The following is a 24,083-nucleotide window of genomic DNA, read 5'->3' as shown; positions in this document are numbered from 1 at the left end:
AAGATTCCATTCCTGATTCTTACCTCATCAGGAACAACCTCAATTTCATATTGATTCAATCCTTACTGCACCTAGACTATCATACAACCTTTGCCATGGTTAAGAGCCTAGCAGAAACTAATCCATGCATATATGTTTAAAGGTGTGCAGCTCAAACTCCAGATTTGAGCTGCTGTAAGAGAATCCATGCATAAAAACGGCACTGGGTAATAAGCAGCTTTCTTGCCAATCTGGTGTTACGTTAGGGTGCCAGCCCTACACCAGCCCCTGCTGCCATCCACCCAGTTCCGCTGGTGCACAGCTGGGCTCAGAAGAGCTACTGCCTCTCCCGAGTCATACTGTGCTTCTACTCGTAGCATGCTATGGCCAGTTCCATGCAAAGCACAACAAACAGTCATGCACCCTGTCCTGGCTGTGGCTGGGACAGAGTTAATTTTCTCCAAAGTAGCTGGTATGGTGCTATGTTTTGGATTTGGGACCAAAACAGTGCTGATAAGGCAGGGATGTTTTAGCTATTGCTTACACAGCATGAAGGCCATCTCTGTTTCTCACGCTGCCCTGCCAGCGAGCAGGCTAGGGGTGCACAAGAAGCTGGGAGAGGATAGAGCAGGGACGGCTGACCCCAACTGACCAAAGGGATATCCCAGACCATGGTCCATCGTGCTCAGCAATAAAAACTGGGAGAAAGGAGGAGTTACAGTGTCTGTCTTCCCAAGTAACGGTTATGCATCATGAAGTAACTGTTCCTGCTTTCCTGGAAATGGCTAAACACCTGCCTGCCTGTGGGAAGCAGTGAATGAATTCCTTATTTTGCTTTGCTGGCACACACAGCTTTTGCTTTACCTATTAAACTATCTTTATCTCAACCCATGAGTTTTCTCACTTATACCCGTCCGCTTGTCTCCCCATCCCACTGGGGAGGAGCAAGTGGCTCTGCAGGGCTGAGCTGCCCACCAGGGTTAACCCACAATGCACTCCTAAGGTCGTGGTGATAACACCCCTTCCATCATCTCCAACACGCCTAAGCAAGGACATATTTCCCCAGGAGCTGATTTTCTAGCAAGGACAGGGTATTCCCGGTACAAACCACACTCACAGCCCAGAGGAAGGTCATTCAAAGAAACACGTGGGCAACACCAATAACCATGCCAAGCAGCAGGAGCAGTCAGCTTCACAGAAGGTAAGGCAGCTTGTGACTTACTGCTTTGCCCAGCACAACTGCTGGTGTTGGGAGAAAGCAGCAACATACTCTGCCAGCTCATCTAGCAAACCACTGTCCCTTTCCCACCGCCCAGGAATGGTTTGAGAGGCATCTAAATGAAGCCCAGAGGTCTCACCGTTGGCATCGTAACACTTCAGTGGCTGACTTGCCCAAAACCGTTCTCATTAGGAAATGGTTTTGCATAAAGTACTGGCTCAGAAGGTAAAGCTAATGAGAGATTTTAATCAGCCCCAGCACAAAAAGGAAGAGATTCCTGCATAATACCAGAGACCTAAAAGCTGTCCTTTGGGATCCGGTCTGCGCTGCAGGAAGAAGCTGTGGTACAGGTGAAAGGAAAGGGGCTACAGCCAGCACACACCAAACATCCAGCCAGTTTTCAAAGCACTCCAGCCTGAGACGAGCACCTTTCAAAGCCTCCTTTGCCTCTGTAATGCACGAACACGATCCAGCCCTAAGAATAATTCCCATTGCAGGAAAAAATAAGGCAACCTCCCCCAAATGAAACAAAAAGTTAGAGCAAGGGAAGGAAGCAGAGACAGGAAACTACAAGGATGCTCTTCAGAGAGGCCACTGCTGCAGGGCAAAGGACCAGATTTTTATGCATATGCTGAGGTTCCTTCTGAAACTCATTTCAGTCACCTGAACAAAACTATCAGCTTTCCACGAAGGCTCAAACTATCCCTTGCTGCCAGCAAGGAGAGAGGGCTTGTAGAAAACTAGCTGCCTCCTCACAGCTGGGGGAAGCTGGACTGGGTTGAAATACAGGATCTCACCAGCAACAAGTAATGAAAATAATGAGATGTACAGCAAGGATATCTCTTTTTCAGATTGGACTCTACAGACACAAATGTGTTACTGTCACCAGAAAGGTGTAAGATCACCTGGGTTGGTTTTGGTTAACAAGCCTTGGTCTCTGCCCTGCACGTGAACACAACCCAGGAGCCAAGACACCCTGCTGGGACTCGATATGGAATCAGTTCTCACTGCAGCCATGTCTAGGTGACTTGGGAAGCAACCTACAATTGCTGACACTGGCTTCTGCTTTAGTTGCTGTAAATGTGGTTGCACAGAACCTCAGAAGCCCCAACAAGATTTGTGGAAGTTCACAGTTGCTTAGACCCACCTTCCTGCAATGTTCAACATGGCTTTGTGAAAACCTGCATCCTCACCACCTGCATCTTCAGAGTCATGAGGATAACAAGGATTAGAGAGAAACACAGTCTTATGATGCTCTCTCCTTGCCCCTGCCCAAAGCATGCTGAAGTTTTAAACTACGGTAAACAGCCGTTTAGCTACTCAATGTTTTTCATCTATGTGGAAAAAAAAAAAAATCAAAAGTAGTAAATTATTTCTCTCCGATTCTGCACAAATGGGGAACCATGCGCTGCAATGGTCAGGTCCTGAATTTGAGTGAGAAGATGACACTAAACTTCAGGTCAGCTCCACGTACATACAACTGAAAACTCAACCAGACCAACTTTTAAGTTTTGGGAGAAGCAAGCCAAACTCTTCTTGCCGTTACTGTGTATTGTGGTAGAGCCTAAAAGCCTTAGTTATGGGCCAAGCTGCTCGTGTCCTCACGTCACATAAGCACTGAGGGGCTGACTATGAGCCATGGGACCAGTTGTGCTGGCTCACAATCTATGATTTGCCCCCAGTTGCAGTGTGGCTACACTGGCGCAGCCATTCCAGACAGTTGCAATCCCTGGATCTGGGCAGAAACAGGACAGCAACGGCTGCTGTAGAGTGACAGGACCCTTGAGAACTGCCATTGTACTCTGCCTGTGGATCACTCCCTGAGGTGGTGGCTCATGACTAGGAGCTCCCTGGCATGGAGCTTTTGGTACAATTAATCAGGATGGAAATTTTGGCTGTTTCAAACAGCCCAGTTTCCACAGGACTTGAGGATGGAAGGGGCTTAATCGAAACAGAACTGTTTTCCTCAAGTCCCAGAGCTGCCTCATTTCAGTTCCCAGCTGCTCACTTGGAAGAGGAGGAAAAAGAAAGGAGCCAGTTTCGTGGAAAATCATGGTAGGCCACGATCTGCCGAGTTAACAGGAAAAAAAATAAATAAATAAACAAGCCATCTGCTTAATAGGAGCCAGTCCATTAGGATACTGCGAATTCAATCTGGGGGAAAGCAGTTGGAGAAAAGGGTAAAAACTTCAGTGAGACATGCTGCTTGACAAAGAATTAATTTGGTGCTAATGGTCCTGCTTCTTGCTACCAACATGAACCACGCTCCCAAAAGGCAGTGCATGAGCAGACATGAACAATGAAGTGATTTGTTCTCAGGAAGCATTCAACCTCTGCCAACAGTCAACCGGATCCAGACAACGGCTAGGGCAGTCAGACCGGCACATGGCAGACCAAATGAGGAACTGTATCACTTGGCAGAGAGCTGCTGTTTCCAGCACTTGCATCCCATCCTCATGTTAGCTCAACTTTTTCACTCTTCAGAGGAGGAGGACTATGCGTCTGTAATGAAATCTGGATCTACAAAGGCCAGAATTTTTCGTTGAGATCAGTATAGGGAGGTATCCTTGCCTTCTAAAATCCCTTAGTAGGTAGTCTGATTTTCAGATAGCCTCAGCATTCATAGCTGTCAGCTACAGCTTAATATGTAAGGCACATTAAACATCTGCAGGATAAACCTTATTGTTTCCGGTATCCACTCATTTTTATTTGTCTTGGTTTTTCTTTTACTTAGTAGAATTAGTTCTCAGCATCATTAAAAGAAAAACAAGTAAAATGAGGTAACACTTCAAAGACTTTTAAGATGAAAACCAGCAAGGCATACTGGAAACCATTTTTTAAATTAAATACAGTGCTAAGTCAGTCATACTCAACATAAATGAAATAATTGACACTCCCTAAATCTGTGGGCTTAAAATCATATCAGAACAGCATTTCCCGTATTTGAAGAAGATAAGAACAAAACAAACATTTAAAGCTGTCACCTGGATTTCTTTGTGTGAAGCATTTTCACTTTCACCGCAATAAATTACTGCCCTAGTTTCTTGGAAACTTGGACCACATGCTGAGGACTGCTAAGACAACTTGTAATAAAAGGAGGGTATGTTCCAGAAAGTTATTAGATGTCCTAGGGTGTGCCACTCAGCCTGTTGTTTGGAGAGCATCAGATTCTTAAAGAGCGGAAATTTGGATCATGATCCTGTAACTGAATACAATGCCCTTCCACTGCAGGGTACCAAGCAGCCTGGAGTTGGGAAGAAACTTGCTTTGAAACATCAGATCCCAACCACTGAAAAGATGCCAGGCTAGAAGAATTACTGGTCTGATAACATAGTAGGACAATGTTCTATGTTCTGCACCCAGAAGTTGGTTTCTTTTTAAAATCTATTAGCAGCAGATTCCCATACAGCTTGGCCAGAACAGTCTGGTCTTAAAGTCTGTTTTGTTTGCCTTGAAACATCTTGCTATTTCTCACCCGTCAATAAATTCTCAAGAGTCCCACTCCTTTTACAATTCATATGAATAGCAGAGGTTAGGAAAGTGCAGCATAGCCTGGAGAAGCCCACATGGTTTAGTCACAGAGGTATTTTGGTACTTAGCTCCCACCAGGGTCAGTGGAGGTTTGCAAGGCTATGTCTGTATCCTCTTTCCTAGCCATGCCCACACACCTCCTCGAGCTCAGCGTGCCACAGAGCGCAGGCAGGTGTGTCCAAGGCGGCCTGCAGGGCTCACACACTGCTTGGTTAGATTACGCTCACTGAGCAAGGTGCACCTCCCAGCTCTCCAACATTTCCTCTCCTGGGAAAGGGCTTGTTCCAATATTGAGCCAAACTGCAAGCATGAGGATGGTCCAAACTGCCAGGAAGTTCTGGCTCAAAGATGAATTCAAGCCCCAAGCTAAAAGGTAAGTCTGGATGTACTTAAATACCTTGGAGGAAGGTAGCCTGTTTGCTTTTCTGCTATCACTACTCAAAGATGTGCATGAATGCAACGCAGCACTTTTTATATCTCTACACTGTAACCTCTACCATGATTTATAAAGACTAGTGGAACTTTGTTTAAAGTAAACAACTCAAAGCCAAACCAAGCAACCACTGTCGCTCATCACAGCAATATTTTTCCTCCAGAGAACTTCCTTGCTTGTCTTCCCCTACACACTTAAATCCTCCAACAAATAACGTTTCTGACAACAAACCAATGTCACCAGTGGCATCCCACATGCCTCAGCTCTCCTCATGAGAGACCACGAACAATGAGTGGTTCATGCCAGCTTTGCAACACTTCTGAGTAAACAATGCTACCTCTGCAGAGGCAGGCCAGGCTAAACAGAAGGGAGCTGTGTTTTCAAACTCAGGTAGAGATAAAACTGTTAGGGACAGGATTTGTCAATAATAGAACAGAGTGAAATATAAACAAATGCACACCCTAAAAGCTCATGAAACCCCAAACAAACCTATCAAAAAAAGAAAGAAAGAAAAAATCCCTTTAAAAGCATTTTTACCCAGTAACTGCCAGATAATTTTAAAGCACTTCTACAGAATGAGCCCTTCATGCAAATTTAGACTTGTGCAATTTATGTCTCATATAACACTGTCCATAAACAAAATTACACCGAATATAGAGAAGTTATATCCAAAAGGCATGCTAGCACCACATAGCACTTTGGTCCCAGAAAAACTTCCTTGCACATGTGTCATATGCAATAACTGTATTTTCTTATGTGAGAGACTGAAAGAGATAATGTCTCAAACCTTGCGGTGGGGCAAGTTCTGCGTAACGACGAACTCTGCGTAAAAACGAACCCTGCCTAGCAAGGAGCCAGAGGTGAAAAGAAGCCAATCAGCACAGATCAGCACCAGGACAGAGAGGGCTTGCTATGTTCTGCTACGCTGAGCAGGGCCGCTCACCATGCGTGGCCAAAGAGCAAACAACGGTCATGCCTGCAGGGAAGGGGAAGTTACTCCCCAAAGGACCCCCAAGCCCACCGACCCATTACCAGAAGGCTCACAAACCGCTCATGACACCTAATTAGCCTAATAAGTTCGAGCACCCACCTGAAGGAGGGGCAAGGATGATAAAAGGGCACAAACTGAAGCCCCAGGCACGCAAGCCCACTGGAACCAGACCCCTCGTCTGACTAGACCCCAGGACCCGCGACATTTTCGTCTTTTCCTTTTTCTCTCCCTGTCTTGCGCTCTCTTTCTCTTTCCTTTTCCATAAACCCTACACCTTATCCCTTTAAGACATAAAACTGTTGACCAAGTCTGGGACTAGGAGCGGATCCAGCCGCCCCTGGGCTCCTCTCTGAGGAGGGGCCCAGAAGTCAAGGGGGTCTGTTCTGAACCTCCTGACCCAATGGGAGGGATCTCCTTATTCGATTCCCTGAATTGATGTATATGGGTACCACGGGTTACACCGTTTACTGAGGTAGTTCCATGCCAATTCCTGTTGTGAGAAACCCTGCCACCTGCTGTTATGCCTCCCAAGTTCAGGTTGCTTCTGCCATGAATAAAATGTTTAACTGATCGTTCGGTATCGTTTCACCTTAATTTAGCCCAAGGGAATTCCGAATTCAACAGGACTCCCTGGTCTGTCCAGCCCGGGTCGTGACAGCTTATTGTAAACAAAATCACAGCCACTTTTAAGTACAATCACACCCTCTCATTCAGGCAGGCAATTTCCACTGCTCTCGTTATGAATTTACCAGGGTGGTGTTGTATCTAGCAGCAGCTCTACATGGCATATACAAAAAATCCCTAACAACTTTTAAGAGCAAGGTGCAGAATTTGCTATGTGTGTGTTACTGACCTCTATCCAGGGACCTTTCAACCCCAAATAGTGGACTCCTACTAACAAAGGCAGAATCAACATTTTTCATTAGCTTAAAAGCCTTCAGACTGGTATTACAGTGGCTTTTCGTCAACAAGACAGAGAAAAGGAGGACACATTACTTCATTAGCTTCTCAAATTACTGGTCAGCTGATAATTTATTTCTAAGCATACCCATAGCTCGTCTCAAGTATTTGAAAAATTAGGTTTCTCAAGCATTAATATAAAAAAATAGTCTCAGTTTTCAAACTATACTCACACTCCAAAACATCTAAGAGTTGAACATGGAAAAATGTACACATAGAGTTCTGCATTGCAATAGGCCTGAGTAAGAAACAAACACAGAAGTACATAAACTTCATTTTGTTCCTTTCAGTCCAGTTCTGCAAGATGCATTTTGTTTTTCACGAATCTTGATCTGCTGGGGCAGTTGTAGCTGTACCTACCAACCACCTTCGGCTGACTTGTAAGGAGTGATACAGTTTTGACCTCAACTAATGGTAAAGCCAGTGAGGTTTTGGGGTTGTTGTCGTCCCCCCCCCCAAAAGTCTGCACTCAACACCTCAAAAGCTGCTCTGCATCTCAGACAATCAGATCTGCTCCAACATGAAACTCAGCACTGCTGTAAAATAAATAAAACTCATAAAACTCAACTCCTGGAGCATTCTTTGTTATCCGCATATGCAAGTGTGTTAACAACTTGGCCATTGATATTACATGCTGGAAAAAAGATAGCATTTCAGAGGAAAAAGAAAAGCTGCCTACCCTGGAAAACCACTAGGTGAGTTTTTATGGCTGTTTTCCATTCCTGCCCTTTTGCAAACCAGAGGACATTTTTCCATTAATTGTGTTGTGTTTATCAACTCTGAGAGGAGGTGGATGAATCTAAGCACAAGTCAGAGATTTTCTGTGATTTCTTTGTCTAGCATGGAGGTCTATGCAACAGGGGCTATCAAGTGTCTATAATCACTTTACGTCCTATGTAGTTTGGGAGTTAAAGCAACACCCATACTGCACCTGCTTTATGTTAGGCCTGTAAACACCCTGAAGTTACCGAGCAGTAAATTGTAACTTCCACATGAATATGACTAGATTTTAAACTGGGGGATGTCTTCTCTTACAAAGCATCCTGATTCCAATTTAAAGTCTATTATCCAAAGGGGTTTCCCGATCTTGTGTGTGGGAGCCCTTTCTGCAAACATCTGACACAGCGTCACTGATCTTGGTGGGTCTCATGGCAACTACATCACGCAAGAAAATGGCCTTGGCTCTTCAGTTGCTACCACATACCAAGAGGCACAATTCAAGGTCGCAGTAGAAGCGTAAAGCTTTTTTCTGGTCCTATGGAAATGATTGGTAGCTTTACAACTCTTTACTCTAGGGGAAGATAGTGTAACTACTGGAGTTGCTTTACCTTTTAGGCTGTGTTCCACTTGTTTGTTTCTCAAGGTGAAACTCCAAAATAAAAGCCTTACCTTCTCCCTTTTTGTACCTGTTAAAGCATTTGCTTTTGAAGTCTGCCTATGGCAGATACACTGCCTGCTTTTTGTGCATTTCTGCCTCAGCAGCAGCCAAGTTCCAAGGTAAACTGCATTTCTGGAAAAGTTGTTGCTGTTGTTCTAACAGCTGTGTCACATGAGGGGATGTTACTGAAAAGCCAACCTTCAGTGAAGACTTTAGTGTTTCCTGGTCACTGTTACTTTTGAGAGAAAGAGCAATAAACAGCACTAGCTTCGTAATTCACTGTCAGAACTAACTGCTGGTTTTTTATTTAGTGGAGGGCTTCCTGATCTCTCTTGCCTAGTCAGCACTTCATATCCACTGAAGACCAGCACAAACCAGTCACTGCTCAGAAGTGAAGAACGTAAAGCAACAAAGACCTAAGAAGATTGTCCACAGCCACACGTAAAAAGAAAGTAAGTTGCTTCTGATCTATTCACATTTTCATGGTTTCTTCTATGAATAAAGAAACAAAGTTCTTCATACCAGGAGAAAAAATGGATTATTCATTCCACAAATGTTAAACAGTAGAATTAAGAAAAAAAAGTGGAAAGAAGGAATAGGAGTAATTGCTGCAGATAAGGATGCTGATCAGATCCTCAGAGGCGAGCATGGATGCTGCCTTCGGCACTGGCACAGTGTTTTTCAACTGCCACAGGTCAATCAGAAGTTGATGAAATACTCTCTTTCCAGTCTCTGGTGGCCAAACACAGATCTCACTCCACACAAGACTGCTCCAGGCAGTAAGGCTCTGCACATATGGCATACATTTTCCCTCCTAGTGCAGATCCTTTGAACACAGATATCTCCTAACTCATTCACAAAGGCATAATTTTAAAAAAGCAAGTGGCAGGCTAGTTCAGCAAGCAATATGTAAAAAGGACAGTTGCTTGGTCAGACTCCTTGCTGAGCCCTACATACCATCTCCAAAGGGTGTTTACTGTGACACAGAAGGCAGAGAGCAAGAGTTTCTTCTCAAGGTGGCAATGTCACTTTAGAGTAAACTATCGGAGACATTGGGACTATATCCATCTCCTATATCAGTGCTGGGCTGCTGCTGAGACCTTGAATTGTAATAACAAGGCCCTTGTCTTAGCCAGCTTTAGAGACGACAACAGATGCATCCCATCAGATAATCCCTGAATCATCATGCAAGGCGTACACCGTGCAATGCCAATAGCCTCACTCTCTTCTCAGTAGGTCGCAAATAAAGCTCATTACAGGAAGCTGGCTCTGTCCTTCAACAATGTGACAGGTGATTCTCGAGGAAAGGAACTGTTCTCACTTCCTGTAGGACTGGCTGCCTGCAGAAAAACAGCAAGAAAGGGTTTGTCAGCTGAAAGCAGGATTTATTATAAGACAGGAGCTGCCCGAGGGCAACACTTGTTCAACCTGTAAAGTGACACAAACACCACAAAGAACATGCACAAAGGCACCTTAACCACTGATGTTACAACTTAAAAATGCAGAAAGTATTTATGGCAACCACTTGTCAGGGGACACTGAAAGAACTTGTGGAAGAGCGGGGAGTCACCAGGGCCCAGTCGCACTCCTGACAAAAATTATTCCTCATTCTTCTGGTAGACATTTTTGTACTACTCTAGCTCCACTGTGCCCTAGACAGAACTTGGTACACTGCAAACAGCTTGAGCATGCTCATGCAGAGTTGCTTGGAACAGAGGCACAGTAAGGAACAGGGTAGATTAAAACCATTCAACCATGTCCACAAGGAGCACATAAGCACAGTTGAAAAAGTCTAAATTTGGAGGTCCAGCCTATGTTCTAGCCGTGCTGCCAGTGTCATCCCTGTATCAGCTAGGAAGTGGAATCCACAGAAAATCCCAGCATGGCTGGTTTTATTTGGAGGAGCTTGGTTTTGCTTTAAGGTACAGCTTTAGAGCTCAGTTAACAGCAGTGGCTACATCTCAGGCAGGAATCTGGCCCCAGGCCTGTAGCTGCACTAAGTACCTGTGCTTCCTCTACATTCCTCAGGCATTCCACAAACTGCATGCTCCAATAGGAGCAGTCCAGCTAGTTCAGCTAGGTTTATGTAAAAGCAACTTATTTCCAGAAAATACACCTATAATAAATATTAAAAACAAGCTAAAAATGTGTCTCTAAAATAAGTTAGCATATCAAGTAAGTACAATCAGAAATCTTTTTCTCATCACGCGTATCAGCTATAAAAACTTGTATTTCTCCAGAAATACCAAGAAATCCCCAAACTAAAGACAGTTTTCCACTGTCTCTTGATATGTAAAAACCTACATACCTATGCTGCAGGCAAATGGGAGGCAGCAACTCCTGAAATCTACTGATTGCTGATATCTGTACATCTGATACCATTTTTGACTTAGAGATGAGTCAGCTAGGAAATTAAAGGAACAGTAGCACAGAGCTTTACTTAGGGAAACATTAGGGGCTCACCTGGTTCAGATGCCTTCCCTGCACCTTTAAGTAACAGCTGGGGATTTCCTTTGAGAACCTCAAGTTTGGACATAGGTGCTTGAAGCCCTTTTTAGTCCTTTAAAAAAGTGGTCCTGATCCTCTCACTTTTCCCAACCATAAACACCTGTGTGAAAGCCCCTGCAAGATGGACAATAACTAATAGGTGCTCTGTGACAGCAGACAACAACGCAGGATACATATACGCAGAGTGAATGGAAGATGACTTTGCAAAGTAATTTCTTTGCTATTTTTAGCAGGAAGATAAGAGTTTAACATTCAATTGCTGCCACCAAGCCATGGCACAGATGTGGACAGATAGGAAACAATTACCTGGAACCCCAGTAGAAAACTCAGGAGAAAAGGTAAATGGACACATAGTAAGATGTGATGCCCACTATACATTCAGCTTAGGATGCACAGACACAGCAAAGGTAAGAGGTATATTGTAAGATGAATCCTATCCAATAAAAGTTAGAAGAGCCCAAGAGTCTGGACTTACAAATTACATCTACTAAATCAACAGGAAAAACCCAAGATGATGTAGAACTCTAATCATGCTCTGCTTTAATGCAATTTCAAAATAAAATACATTATACACTGTGCCACTGGAAAAGGAACTTTACTCCAGAGCCCTACAAGAGCAACATATGTATGTTGCATCTTTCATAGAACACAGGCACCCAGGAGTGTAAAGCTGCCCTGGAGAAAGTAGAACATGCGGAGGAGTTTTTGCGTGTGTGCACGTGCTATGCTTTTCCCTTCTTCAGCAGACCTTCTCCTTTTCAATGGGCTAGTGCTTTTGTAAATGAACCGAGACAGGAACCAGGGACAGACTCTCGGGTGTTAACACCGTGTTCAGTCAGGGCAGAACAGTGCTCCTATCACAGGAAACAGGAAATACTGATGTCAGAGGTAAAACACAGGGCATGCAGCAAAAGTAAAGCTGAAAGAGCTGGCAATATTACTTAAGCACAGGACTGTTCAAGCAAGTACTCTCTAGGTCAAAACCTCCCTTAACCACCGAGGACGTTCGCTTCCATTGCCTCACCTGTACTCCCTGAATGAAACCACCCCATCTCCCTGCATACGCAACTGTGTGGAATGACAATGAGCGAGCAATGTTGAAGACTTAGGAAGTCTTAGTCAGCTCTGTTGCTGATTTACTAGGTTACTTCAATTCTCTGCCTTTCATTTTCTGTACCTGTAATGAGGAGCTAATGACATACACATACCTCAAATTTCTTTTTGAAGGTTTGCAAAGTATTATGAGTTGCCATGTTTTTGTGAAATGTTTAAAGATAACAGTTACAGCTAAAGAATAGAGCTGATGTTATATTATGATCAAATAATCACCACTAAACTTCTTATAATATGTTTGGAATAAGAATATACAGCATATAGCTTCTGCCATTTTCATTGATGATGGACCCAGAGGTGTATTTGAATCCAGCTAGTCCTATCCACACTCCAGGGAAAAAGCTTACTCATTACTGAAGAATGCATCTTTCTCCCCCCCTCCCAAACCCCACAGCTTACACACCATACATGTGTTTACTGTTGTGTGAGCATCTGAGATGAACATTCCCACTTTATTTGGCTTGTGTTGGCTGGCTTAAAGCAAGCATCCATCCTTTCCCTCCAACCGCAAGTCACAGCCTTCCTCTCTTCTGAGCCCACTGCAAACTAGTACTGCTTAGACTTCTTCAGGCAACAACACATCCATATGGTTCTTAAATACAAGTCTCCAGCAGGATGATGACTGCCACAAGCAGCACACATTTGGCTGTCTGCTTGCTAGGCTGCCCTGAGCCCATCTTCTGAACTGCCTGACATCTGATCTATGTTCAGCTGCAGTATAGACACACCCAGGGATCCAAATTCAAGAACATTAAACAAGTTACACAGCGGAGTGAACAAGTGTCTAAAGAAAAGGAAAAAGTCTAAGGACATCTAGAGAAAGTCTAATCTGAGACTAGAAGCTTCCCCCCAAACTTCTGAGAATTTGGGCCACTTTTCTCCACCCAGAGACAGGAAAAAGCATGTCTCAACTGCTCACGTGACAGCCTGGATATAGCAGCAGTGTTCAGCAGGATATAATTACATGGTTGTACATCCTGCAGATGACAAGTACAATGTCATATACTCCTGGCACATTTGTAAAATACAAATTCATTCCTGGAGAGCTACTACAGTGCTCCCTTCCTTTCCCACCCCAAGGACTGACAAACAGAACGATGACTTTTTCCACTTACTCTGTCTGCTCCTTGTGGATGATCCTGAGGAGCTGGGACGGCTTGTTTGTTGGGGTCCAGACTGAGAGAACTGAGGGGCAATGGCTGGTACCTTTCCCTTTCTAGGGCTGGCACTCTGCACTTCAGGAGTGCGAGGGATCTTAGGTTTGCTGGTGAAGGCTGAGGGAAACTCGCTGTTGGAGGAGATGGAAAGGGTTAGCAATGTATGGAGAAATATGTATGCATAGTAAGTCTGCAACCAAGTGAAACCTGCAGTACGTGCTGTGACAGCATGACAGACTGTTCAAAATTCAGGGAGACTGCAAATGGAAAGGAACATGGCACCACAGGTGCTGCCCTGGGGCATGTACTCACCGCACAGCCTCTAAACCCGGTTCTGTTGACCTGTCTATCCTACTCAAACCTGGTTCTTTGGACAACAGGATTGAACAGGTTCAGTTAAGTCCCCTGCAAACAAGTAATAGATCTTTAGCCTGTTTTCCATTGTGTTTATCACACACACAGACTCAATCTGAGGTGCAAAAACCATATAGATATGCTCCAGCACAGGAATACATCCTTTTAGGGCACAGACACTAATATTTCTCCGAGATATAGGTCACAATCTTGGCAGACACAGGCAGCCTCCCTGGCTCCCAGCTGCAGTAAGAGTTGTAGAACTCCCTGAAGGCTTTGTCAAAAGAGCAGAAAGCTGTGATGGCATCTATGAAATAAATTCCCTAAGCACACAGGTTCCTTGTTCACACTGAGAACATAAAACAGCTGCTGCTATTTCACAGTCTGCATGTGCTGCAAGAATACCATTCTTTAAAATTTAGTCCATGACTCTGTGAGGATACACTGTCTTTCCCTGCCCCTAGCACCAATATATTCCTTCCCAGGTACAAAAATGGAAGCTACCAGGAAATAGCAAGTCTCTAAAATAATTCTGAATCTATATTCATGTTTGCTCTGGTGAGTCAATTTTCTCTTAAAAGGAGAAAAGGTTAAACTGAAATAATAGCTACATGAAAAAGCTCATAATATTTAAAAAAGGAAGTAAAATCAGAGCCAGAAGCAGGAGATCGAAAAAGGTGCCATCTAAAGACAGGCGATTAAAATGGAAAGTCCCCGTGTTATTACCTCCATCAAAAGAACCCTTTGTGACCATCAGAAAGGGTGATTAGGAGGATTTTCAAGACATTTAATCTCTCCTCCTCCCCTGGCAATGCTGCGGAGTCAGTGCTGATTAGCCCTTCCCTACCCCTGCTTCACCTTGCAAGTGTTTCTTTTGTATTTTAAATAGCATTAATTGTCTGTATTTTGCATATGTATATGCTAACTATTAAGGACAGAGACGTGCCAACTGGTCTGCTAAGAGCCATCTCTGCAGCATTCCACCTACCTCTGAGTATTACAAGTATTATGCTTGTCTTATTTCAAAGGAGGAGGTGGCAGCAGAACCATACTAGCAAAACGAAACCAGAAAAGTAAGATTGGCTAGATAAAACCCCAAGCCGTGGACCACAGACATATTTAAAAATCTACCTCCATAAAATAGTCTCATTGTTACTGCTTTTTTGTAATTTTATTCACTTTGGTTCAAGAGCTGGGTTTTCAATTCACTAGTGCTCTTCGTGGTAATCTTATGTGTACTATGATATGCTAATGTAGATAAAAAACAAGATCCAACAGCCTCACAGCAGTTTTTGAGCCATAAAGGAGCTTTTTTTTTTCCTTACTCAGCAATAGATAATAAACCCTGGATCTGTATTCCCATACACTAAAAAGTGTTTTTATAGCCATCAACAATCTTCACAGAGTTTCACTGCAGTAACCTAGGCAGCCAGACTATAAGCACTTTGGAGACAAGGCAAAGTAATGCAACCAGAGTCACTATACTTTACCAAAGAGAGACATACACAGTGGTCACACAGGATGATTCACACCTTTGCAAACTCTTCAGGAAAGGATTATATGAAATAAGCTGGTAGAAAACACTGTAATGTTAAAAAAGCCCTGCTGGATGCAGGATGCAGAGCAGGTCTCGGTCTCCATGTGCCCAGGTGGTCACAGAACCACCTCATCTTTTACTACATTAATAAATAGGCCAAGATCAACAGAAAAGAATTAACCCTCAGAATAACACAGAAAACGGCTATTTGGCATCCTTTGGAACTTGATGAGATGAAGAAAGCAGCAGCAAAATCTACTGTGGGAAAATGTTCTGTAGTATTTGGTAAAGGAGTCATTTATGACAAGGTGTGGTAATTTGAGAGCAAGTGCTGGGGAAAAAAAAAACCAAACCAAACAAACAAAAAACCAAACCCACAACAAACTCACACAGAAACCTAGATTTGCACTGAGAAGAAAGAATACTGTTTACTTGCAAAAATGGAAATAATTGTTTATAAAAATGTGCACAACAGACTGACACTGGGATCTGAATAATCAACCAGGAGACATGACAGGACTGGAACATACAAAGATGAGTTAGACCATTTTCTCCATGAGAAATACACTTGGACTTTTGGCCATTTTTATCGGATTATCAGAAAAGCAAGACCATTAGAGACCTAAGAAGGCCCTGCAGAGTTTAAGCTCTTTATTATAATGATACTAGACATAGTCACAATAAAAAAATAAGGGCTTTTTCAGGCAGCCACAATTGTAAATTCAAGTCTGTTACAAATTTATCCTTGATTAGCTAAAAAGCACAACAGATCTATATTCTTACATGATCAAAATGCAGCAGGGAACACCAATGCAGGGCCAGCTGCCAGTCTGACATGCATCAGCTAGAACAATCATTTGTTCCTGTGGAAGTAAAACAACTGCAATAGACGTATCACTACTAGGGCTTCATTCTTCTCTCAGACTAATTTAGCACAATTTCATTGATCTCTGTGCAGTTAAATTCCCAATTTATACTGCTAAGGAAGAGGGGAAATAGCAGTGACCGCTTCATCACCACAACTCAGCCCTCTTTCTCATACATGCCTCTTCTAGGAAGGTCTTGGTATTTGCCTAGCAGGAAGGAGGCATCTCTTACCTTACAATGGTTAAAACTATGACCAAAGCAGCAATTTATTTGCTCTGTTTGTTTTGCAAACAAATTAAAGTATGCTTCCAAGAACGAGAGAATGAAAAGGCCAGGTCTAGCTGTTGCAACACCAAGATATTAACAAAAGACCCTTGACACAGGAAACCCTGTATTCGCTTGGACTGTGAATGGCTACATTCCCATATCCGTAACTCGAGGCTGCATTTGTAAATACAAATTACTGTATGCATGCTAAGGAAGCACGCAATGAAAAGATATTATCTTCTTCTGCAGGATACTGCACCTGTGCCTTCAGTTACAGATCCACCTATTACTGAGATTTAGACATACATTTATGAAGAAAAATTAAAGATTACTAGGGACATGTCTTTTTAATAATAGATTATGACTGTAGAGAAGCAAAGCCTCTCAACAAGACGGGGGGCAAGATGCTGCCAATTCGGCTTGCTTCTTGCAAGCCAAAGCCTGAAAAATAATCTCTCTCTCCATCACAAAGCAAGCAATTTGGCCATAAAATTTGCAGGGTCTATTTGTATTTGTAGTATGTGCTTAGCTACTGTTAGGACAGACAACAGAAATAAAACCAGTAATGCTGGGATAGGGGTATGACTACTAAGCACTTCAGCTGTTAACCAGTGATAATTTGTTGACAATACGTAATTTCTCAGATCTCACCATGGAAACAGCATAACTGGGGGGAAAAAAAAAAAAAACAAAACAAAAACCAACAAACCACCCCCCCCCAAACCAAAACTGCACACAGGCATCTGTAGGCCAGAAGGAAACAAAGATCTAAGCACAGAGTCCAGTTTTCAGAAGTGCTAGAGCTTTAACTGACACAAATAACTAAGCACTTCTGAAAAATCAGATCCATAAAGAGTTGGTAAAACCTTTCCTTTAATACATCTCCACCCATTCTATGTTTTACTTCTGGAATGTACTTGCTTTTAAAATTTCTCTACACTCACTGTTTAAAACTTGGCCCCATCAAATTAGTTATAGGAAAAAGCTGTTAATGTCTGAAGGACACATGCGGGCCCTGAAAAACTTTGCTAAACCTTGGTCCAATTGCTAATGAATTCCTAGTTCTTATCCAAGATATAACATCACAGTCCTACATATGACAAAGGCTTCACAGAGGGCTCAAGGTACGAACAGGAGGAGAGCAAGATCTTTCATCTTCTTTTAACAGAAATCGTTTCAAGGAAGAGTTGAAACCCATTGCTGGGAGAACTCATAATATTGCCTCCCTTGCTATACCCACCTAGTGGATAAATCAGGGACTCTTGTCAGCAGTGCTAGCAACTCAGCATGTTTAAACACTCTGAATCTACTTAAATGCTTAATTTTTCTTCCTTCTGCAAGTTAATTCCTGCCCCGTTCCCACAGTCCTACCTATTTCTTTACTAATAAATGATTTTTCATGGGTTAGAGTCAAGTCATCTAAGGAAGCAATGAGGAAGTTTTATTTGCAGAAGACTGCGTTGTGTGTACATGTGAAGTTCATTAATAATGTCTTGCTTGAGATTTCTCCCATTCTGGGCCAGATGCTTAGAAATTGAACTGCTGCCTCTGGCACAGCTAAGGGTATTTTGTTTGGCAAGCACCACCACAGCTGTCTCAGACCAGACTACATCATACATCAAATGACTTCACAGATTGTCTTTACAGCAGCATGGAACTAGCTGGTAAGTCCCCTCAGACTCCTCTTGCACTTTTAGATACTCCTCTGGATAAATCATACCTATGCAATTGCCCATTTACTTTGTCCTGGGTGAAGTCAGTAGATCGGGAAACCAAGATATTGTCACCAGCTGGGATGCTTCGGTCCATTCTATGGCCTGATGAGAATACTTTAGATGACTTCATTTCAACGGCTATTTGAAAAAGAAACACAGTTCAGTGAGGAGTTGCCTCTCTACAATTTTACTAGAAACACAATCAGGTCACATTTCCTGCTGTACAAAGGATACCTTGAGATAATGGCAGGCTACTGAGTTAGCATGGCAGAGTGCATTACAGCTCATCAGCTGAGCCAAGCCAACTCCAAGTGTGCATACTTCCAGCCCTTTGCAATTGGAAAGTAAAACATGCTTGGATCATTTTCAAAGCAGCTACACTCTGCATTTGCAATGGTCTAGGAGCATCCAGACCGTCAGTTAACATATATCAGCTAATGACCAATATCTCATTAAAGTCACACAAATGCAAACACTTGCAGTTGTCTGTACATATCCATAGTAACAGGCAGTCACTGCAGACAAAAAACCAGTGTTTTCTGTCACACTTCAGGTCTGTTACATTAGTTCAATATACCTCACTTTCTCCCTTGCACTAATGGAGAAGGGAAGGACAGTCAGTTTGCCAAGAGACACAAGGCTACCAAGATGTGCAAGATCAATAAGAGTTTAGGGAAAATCCCTAGCTCCATTCCTCCCATGCTCAGGACAGGCTGCCATCCTAATTTGCTCTCACATGCTGATATGGATGCAGATCAGATCACTTTCAGACAAGCATTTGGCTGCCCAGCACATGTTCTGTCTGACATTCAGCATAATAAGCGTAGTAAGATGACCAGGGTTCATCTTTAGTCCACAAGTTTTCTGCTCACAGGAGACAAAAAAGAAAAGAGAGCCAGAGTTATCAATTCTTTACCAAAGTGATAAAAAGGGAGGATGGATCCAGACAAAACCAGACCGACTCAAGAACAGCTGAATATATCCAGGCATGGAGGACATTAAGAACTGCTCTCATTTTTAGAAAACAAAAGAGGATCAAGGTTTCCTGAGGCTAAACTTAGTCTCCATGAGATATGACCTGGACGATACTAACTGTTCACACGAAGCTTTTATTCTAACTGTTTTTTCGCTCTTGGTCGCTTACTGTTCCTTTCATGACTTGACTGCATGAAACTCTGAATCCCAAAGTATTCATGCAATGCTGGAAAACATATTCTGAAATGAGCAGGTTCCTGGTACTGCATAATGACCATCAGACCCAGATCAGAACTCAATAAACTGCATATTTATTTCACAGCAAAGATGTTTGGCAGGGCATGATGAGAGTCTCTAGAAGCAGTACAATTATTTTTACACCTTTCTGTTATGTACTGTTCTCTGCCGTATCTTAGAAGGCACTAGAAGAGAAGGCGCTTATTTTCCATTGTCTTAAATTAAAGCCTTTCCAATTTAAAAATTACAAATCCCACTGCCTTTTGGAAAATAGGGGATATCCGAAGACACCATCGAATTATTATACAGAATGAAAGTCCCGTCACTGACATGAACAACCAGGGGATCTAGCAGTGCAGTCTCTCTTTCCTCTTCTCTTCTTCTCCTCATTTCTAAATCCCAAAAGGTAAGAAAGACAAGCATGTATTTCACTGGCTACTTGCAAAAACCCGAAACAAACCTCTGGCAATCCTTCAAGTAGCTCAGTGTTGTTTTATAGCCTAGATTAGTGCTAGGAAGAATTGTCTCTGCCACACACAAAAATTGTATGTCTTTTTACATATATAATGCTTATAAACTTGAAATATGCTGTATGTTCTGACCTCCAAGATTTTTCTACAAGAAAAGAGTATAAACTAGTAGTCTTATTAGTATCCACCTGCATATAATTTTGACTGAAAACAGCTAACGAACTGTTTTAGACAGAGGCTACAAGCAAAGTTCTGACAATCTGAAACATTAAAGTTGGCAGAAATTTCTTCAGCATGAAGGCTTTAAATCAATATTTTCCATCAAAAATGAACATTTACTTTGCTGACTTACTCAGGCTCCTTGTTTAAACCTCCCCACAAATCTCTACAAGCAAACTGTCAGACAGCATCAGCAGCACAGAAAAACTGAGGTGAATGAAAGCATTTCACTGGCAAGATATTATCAAAATGTGGTTCAGAAAGCCTGCTGGGCTCCTGGTGGCTGCATAATGCCTTAGAAATTGCATCCAATTACACTTTAAAACAGCAAATAGGAATACCTTTGATACCTGCTTGGCTTTGTTTCCTTTACAAAGCATGAGTATGTAAAACTCCATTTTTTATTTCTATATAGGAAAACTGTCAAGTCAGTATGCCTTTGATTAGTTTACCACCTTTGTTGCTCTGAGTTGCTGCCTCTGGCCAGCTAACGTCCCTGCGGAAAGGGCTCAGCTATACTCAAGGTGCTACTGCGCAAAGCGAGGCTTGAGGACAGCAGTTCTCATTCCTACACAACAGCAAGAACCCAAGTGCCCATCTTGAACAGGAGCTTCATCTGCTTCTATCATACGGCTTTCATTCAGCGTGTTATATTTATCAGCTCTAGGCATTACGCAAGCAAATTCCTGTCTGCAAGACCTTGGTTACTTTTCTCAGAATCCTTTTCATTTCCTCTAGGAAATTTAAAAAAAATAGAAGAGAGAGTAAAAAGTATGCTATTCCTTTACTGCTTCAAAGCATATTTTTCAGCAAAGTAAAGGCATGCTTTGTCTGAACTTATTAATAATTCTGTACCGGATATGCTGCAAGATCCTTTATCTAAGACTGCAGAACATTTTGCTTTAAATCCCTAATTGGAAATGTTAATGAATTCCTGCAAGAAGGTTGAAACTCCTGCATCTGAAGTTCCATGATCCTGTGGATATCAGAAGTTCAGAAAGAAAATATTTCAGAAGCCTATAACCTTTTAAATTCCATCACATGTTTCTGAGCTCTCAGGTCCAGCTGAGTTTGCATTCATTTCAGTTTAAGTTGCAAGGACAGAATCTTTAGCAGCGTTACCCACAATGTAGCTATACAGCACAGGGCTTCCCATCCTCCACAACCTTTTATGGTTTGAATGTAGTTGCAAATCTAAGCAGATAACTGCAGCTGCCTTCAACTTTAATAGAGAGGTCTAGCCAACAGAGCCTGCAGGTGCCAGCAGACAGTGATTCATTTAGATCCAAACAAGGGTATATTTGATCAAGTAAGGGGCTTTGCCTGTTGGGAAGTGCACTGTCTCTGGGCTGCAGCTCTTTCCCTAGGCAGAGGACATCGCGGAGTGAAATAACAGTACACACTGGAAACCCTGGGTATGATCCTTGGCGCTTCCACAGGAAGCAAGATGGAGTGAGGCAAGTGAGACCATTGGCCTCTGCTGACCGCACGTTACCTTCTGTAGCCATTCATTTGGCTTGAGCCAAAATCCAACTGTGTGCCCCAAGGTCTTGCAGCCTGCCCCAGGGTCTGCAAACGGAGGGCCAGTTCCAAGGCTGCATTTAAAAAAAATAAACAATCTACAACACACAAGCTAGGCTCCCAACACCCGCCCCAGTCAAGAAATACAGCAACAGTTAACAACAGCATTCACAGAATATGCTTACATGAAGGGGAAATGCAGAGGTCAGAAATGCTGGACCTGCTCCCACCACAAATGGGAGGATGACCACTTGGAAGAGACTGCAGCTTCTCATCCCTATCATGACAAGAACTGGTATCATTTTCTGGCCTGGAGGAGAAAGGAGAATAAGGAGTGGTGAATTCTTGCAGTATAAAAAGTTGCATGAGAGTAAATTCTAGTTTCTTCTAATTGCCTGCAATGACATAGAAGATACTGAAATTATTTTATATTTAGTGCTAAGGACATAATTTAACTGCATGACTGTAGCTCCTCTAAACCAGCTGATGTTAGATATAGTTGAAATTTAACATTTTTTTTTTCCTACTGCAATAAAAGAGCTGAGGAAAGGAAACCCAAACTCCTTGCAGTCTTAAGATCCAAAATACCAGCAGGACACTTAAAGAAAAAGACTGTAGCAGTGCACCTGAGAGGTCTTCGATACTTAGCTTTTTCAAGGATTTAAGATTTGCTCCTGAATATTACAAGGATTTCACTTTGCAGAGCAATATGCAATACAGACTTAAAACAAAGTAGATAAGAAGTAGAACTGTTGATTTCCCAGTGAGGTGGATCAATGAGAAACTGAAGTAGCTGAAGGACAGAACAGGGACAAGATTGCTTAGTAAGAAGCAATAAAACACAGAGAAGCAAGAGGGGTGTGAAAAGTGTGTGAAAAGAAGTTGGCAGACACAGAAAGTTTCCCTGCCCAATATCAGGTTAAGGTAACTAGACTATATTTGTAGTTAGAAAGGATGCATTCCAAGGAGGCAGTTAATGATTTCACAGCTAAATCAGTTTCTAAGGAAACAGCTAGCAGAATATTAAGTAGTTCAGTCCCCCTTGAGCGATCTCAGCCAGTGAGTCTTTAAAGAGGAAGGGGCGGGGGGAGGGAAAAGGCAGCTTCCAGTATTCCTGGCTCCCTCAGCTCCAAACAGCAAGAGCTTGTCCATATAGGATCCCGTGACAATTCCTCTGAAGTAACTAGAGCCTTGTCTGCACTGGGAAGTCATAGTAAAATTAGCATGGAATAGCTGCTACATGTGCAGTGGCTATTCTGCATTAATGTTCTGTGTGAATACTTCTATTCAGCACCAGAAATATGTCTGCCCCCCGCTTTTGGAGGTATGAACCAACAACTCAGAGATACGTTACAGTATCTCCATCATGCTTCCTCTTTCACAATGTTTTTAAAATGGAATATGTTACATCAAGTCTCACGTGAAGAACTTCAAACAAGATGTATTCACTTCAACTCTGAATGCAAGAATTTACACAAATGTTTAATGTAGTTTAACTACTATGCTGAATCCAAAACTTAAGATAATTCAGATCAACTGTCCTGGGCTGTTGGTGAGTAGACAAGCTGCATACGAGGCTAAAAGTCTGACATTTTTCATGCCATTTCATCTGATACAAACACAAGCCACTTAAATTATTATTTAAAATATGAAATTCATCCAGTTCAGCTATTGCTTTCAAATTAAGGCAGCTAAGATTTGGTCACTTTTATTGTCTTCTTCTTGCAAGGCTCCCTGAGAGAGTATTTTCTCAATTTAGTAGATTAATTCATACTAAAATCAGAATAGCATAAAAGCTATCAAAGCTTGTCCTTTTCTGTTGTAAAATCTGGTTCAAGAATGTCTTCATCTATTTACAGCTTTCTTGCACACAAATTAGTTAGATATAAAGTACAAACTTGTCATTCAGGGTGGTATCTCATTCTTCCTGCTTAAAACATGGGAGCACCAAACACTCATATTATTTCTACCATTTGGCCAGAGCAGGAGGGAAATTAATTTTCACATATTTTCACCATATTAGATTTCTGCTGTTTACATTTTTCCTCCCTAGTTTGCACAGTGAGACAATCTGTAAAGACTGCTTCACACCATCAAACTAACACTTCTTGTAGACCCAAAGCTACCAGAACCAGTATGGTAGAAAGGTGTTTTTAATTTGTATCCAGCAGTGACCTGAAGCTGTCTTGTGCAGGCATGAGCTGCACAGCTATTCATAAGGAGATTCAAGTTTTGAAAATACAGGACTAGCATCACTCTGGTATCCTGGGATACTGTTAAGTAAACATACTGCCTGGGTAGATGGTGGTAAAGGAGAGGCACGCAATCACTTAGAGATTATTTCTGATGCATAAATTGCAGCGTACTACATGGCACCAGGAAATAAAAGCCACTCCCCCGGGTTTGCCACTGTTTTTCTGACTTCCCATAGGAAAGTCACTTCATTTTCACAAGTTTGTTTTTCTCTCCACTTATAAAGCAGGAATGTAATGCTTAGACACTCCAGTGGTAACTAAGATTTATTCCTGGAAAATACTTTCTAAATAGGCTGTAAGGCTACCCTAACAGCCAATTCCACAGAATCAGTCCAGGTCTCCCAGCCCACCATGGGCAAAACACTGTGCAGGGAAAGTGGGGCCTTGAACTCGGTAA

General features: G+C 42.5%; 1 protein-coding gene across 8 annotated transcripts in view; it reads right to left on the bottom strand.

Moving 5' to 3' along the window:
- Window positions 1-7,153: 7,153 nt before the first annotated feature.
- The window catches only part of ARMC9 (armadillo repeat containing 9), a 71,670-nt gene continuing 54,740 nt past the window's right edge, over window positions 7,154-24,083 (bottom strand). For 3 of the 8 annotated variants that reach the window (XM_052802955.1, XM_052802954.1, XM_052802957.1), the window contains 4 exons: window positions 21,617-21,741; window positions 18,015-18,147; window positions 13,228-13,400; window positions 7,154-9,831 (listed from right to left, as the gene is read on the bottom strand). In XM_052802955.1, coding sequence (XP_052658915.1) covers window positions 9,809-9,831; window positions 13,228-13,400; window positions 18,015-18,147; window positions 21,617-21,741 — 454 coding nt within the window. In that variant the 3' untranslated portion in view covers window positions 7,154-9,808. The other 5 variants (XM_052802960.1, XM_052802958.1, XM_052802962.1 and 2 more) reach the window with 5 other exon arrangements.

The sequence above is a fragment of the Harpia harpyja genome, chromosome 12 (genome assembly GCF_026419915.1).
Source record: "Harpia harpyja isolate bHarHar1 chromosome 12, bHarHar1 primary haplotype, whole genome shotgun sequence".
Taxonomy (NCBI): Eukaryota; Metazoa; Chordata; class Aves; order Accipitriformes; family Accipitridae; genus Harpia; species Harpia harpyja.
Note: the sequence above shows the minus strand (reverse complement) of the source record. Positions and strands in the feature narration are given on the sequence as shown.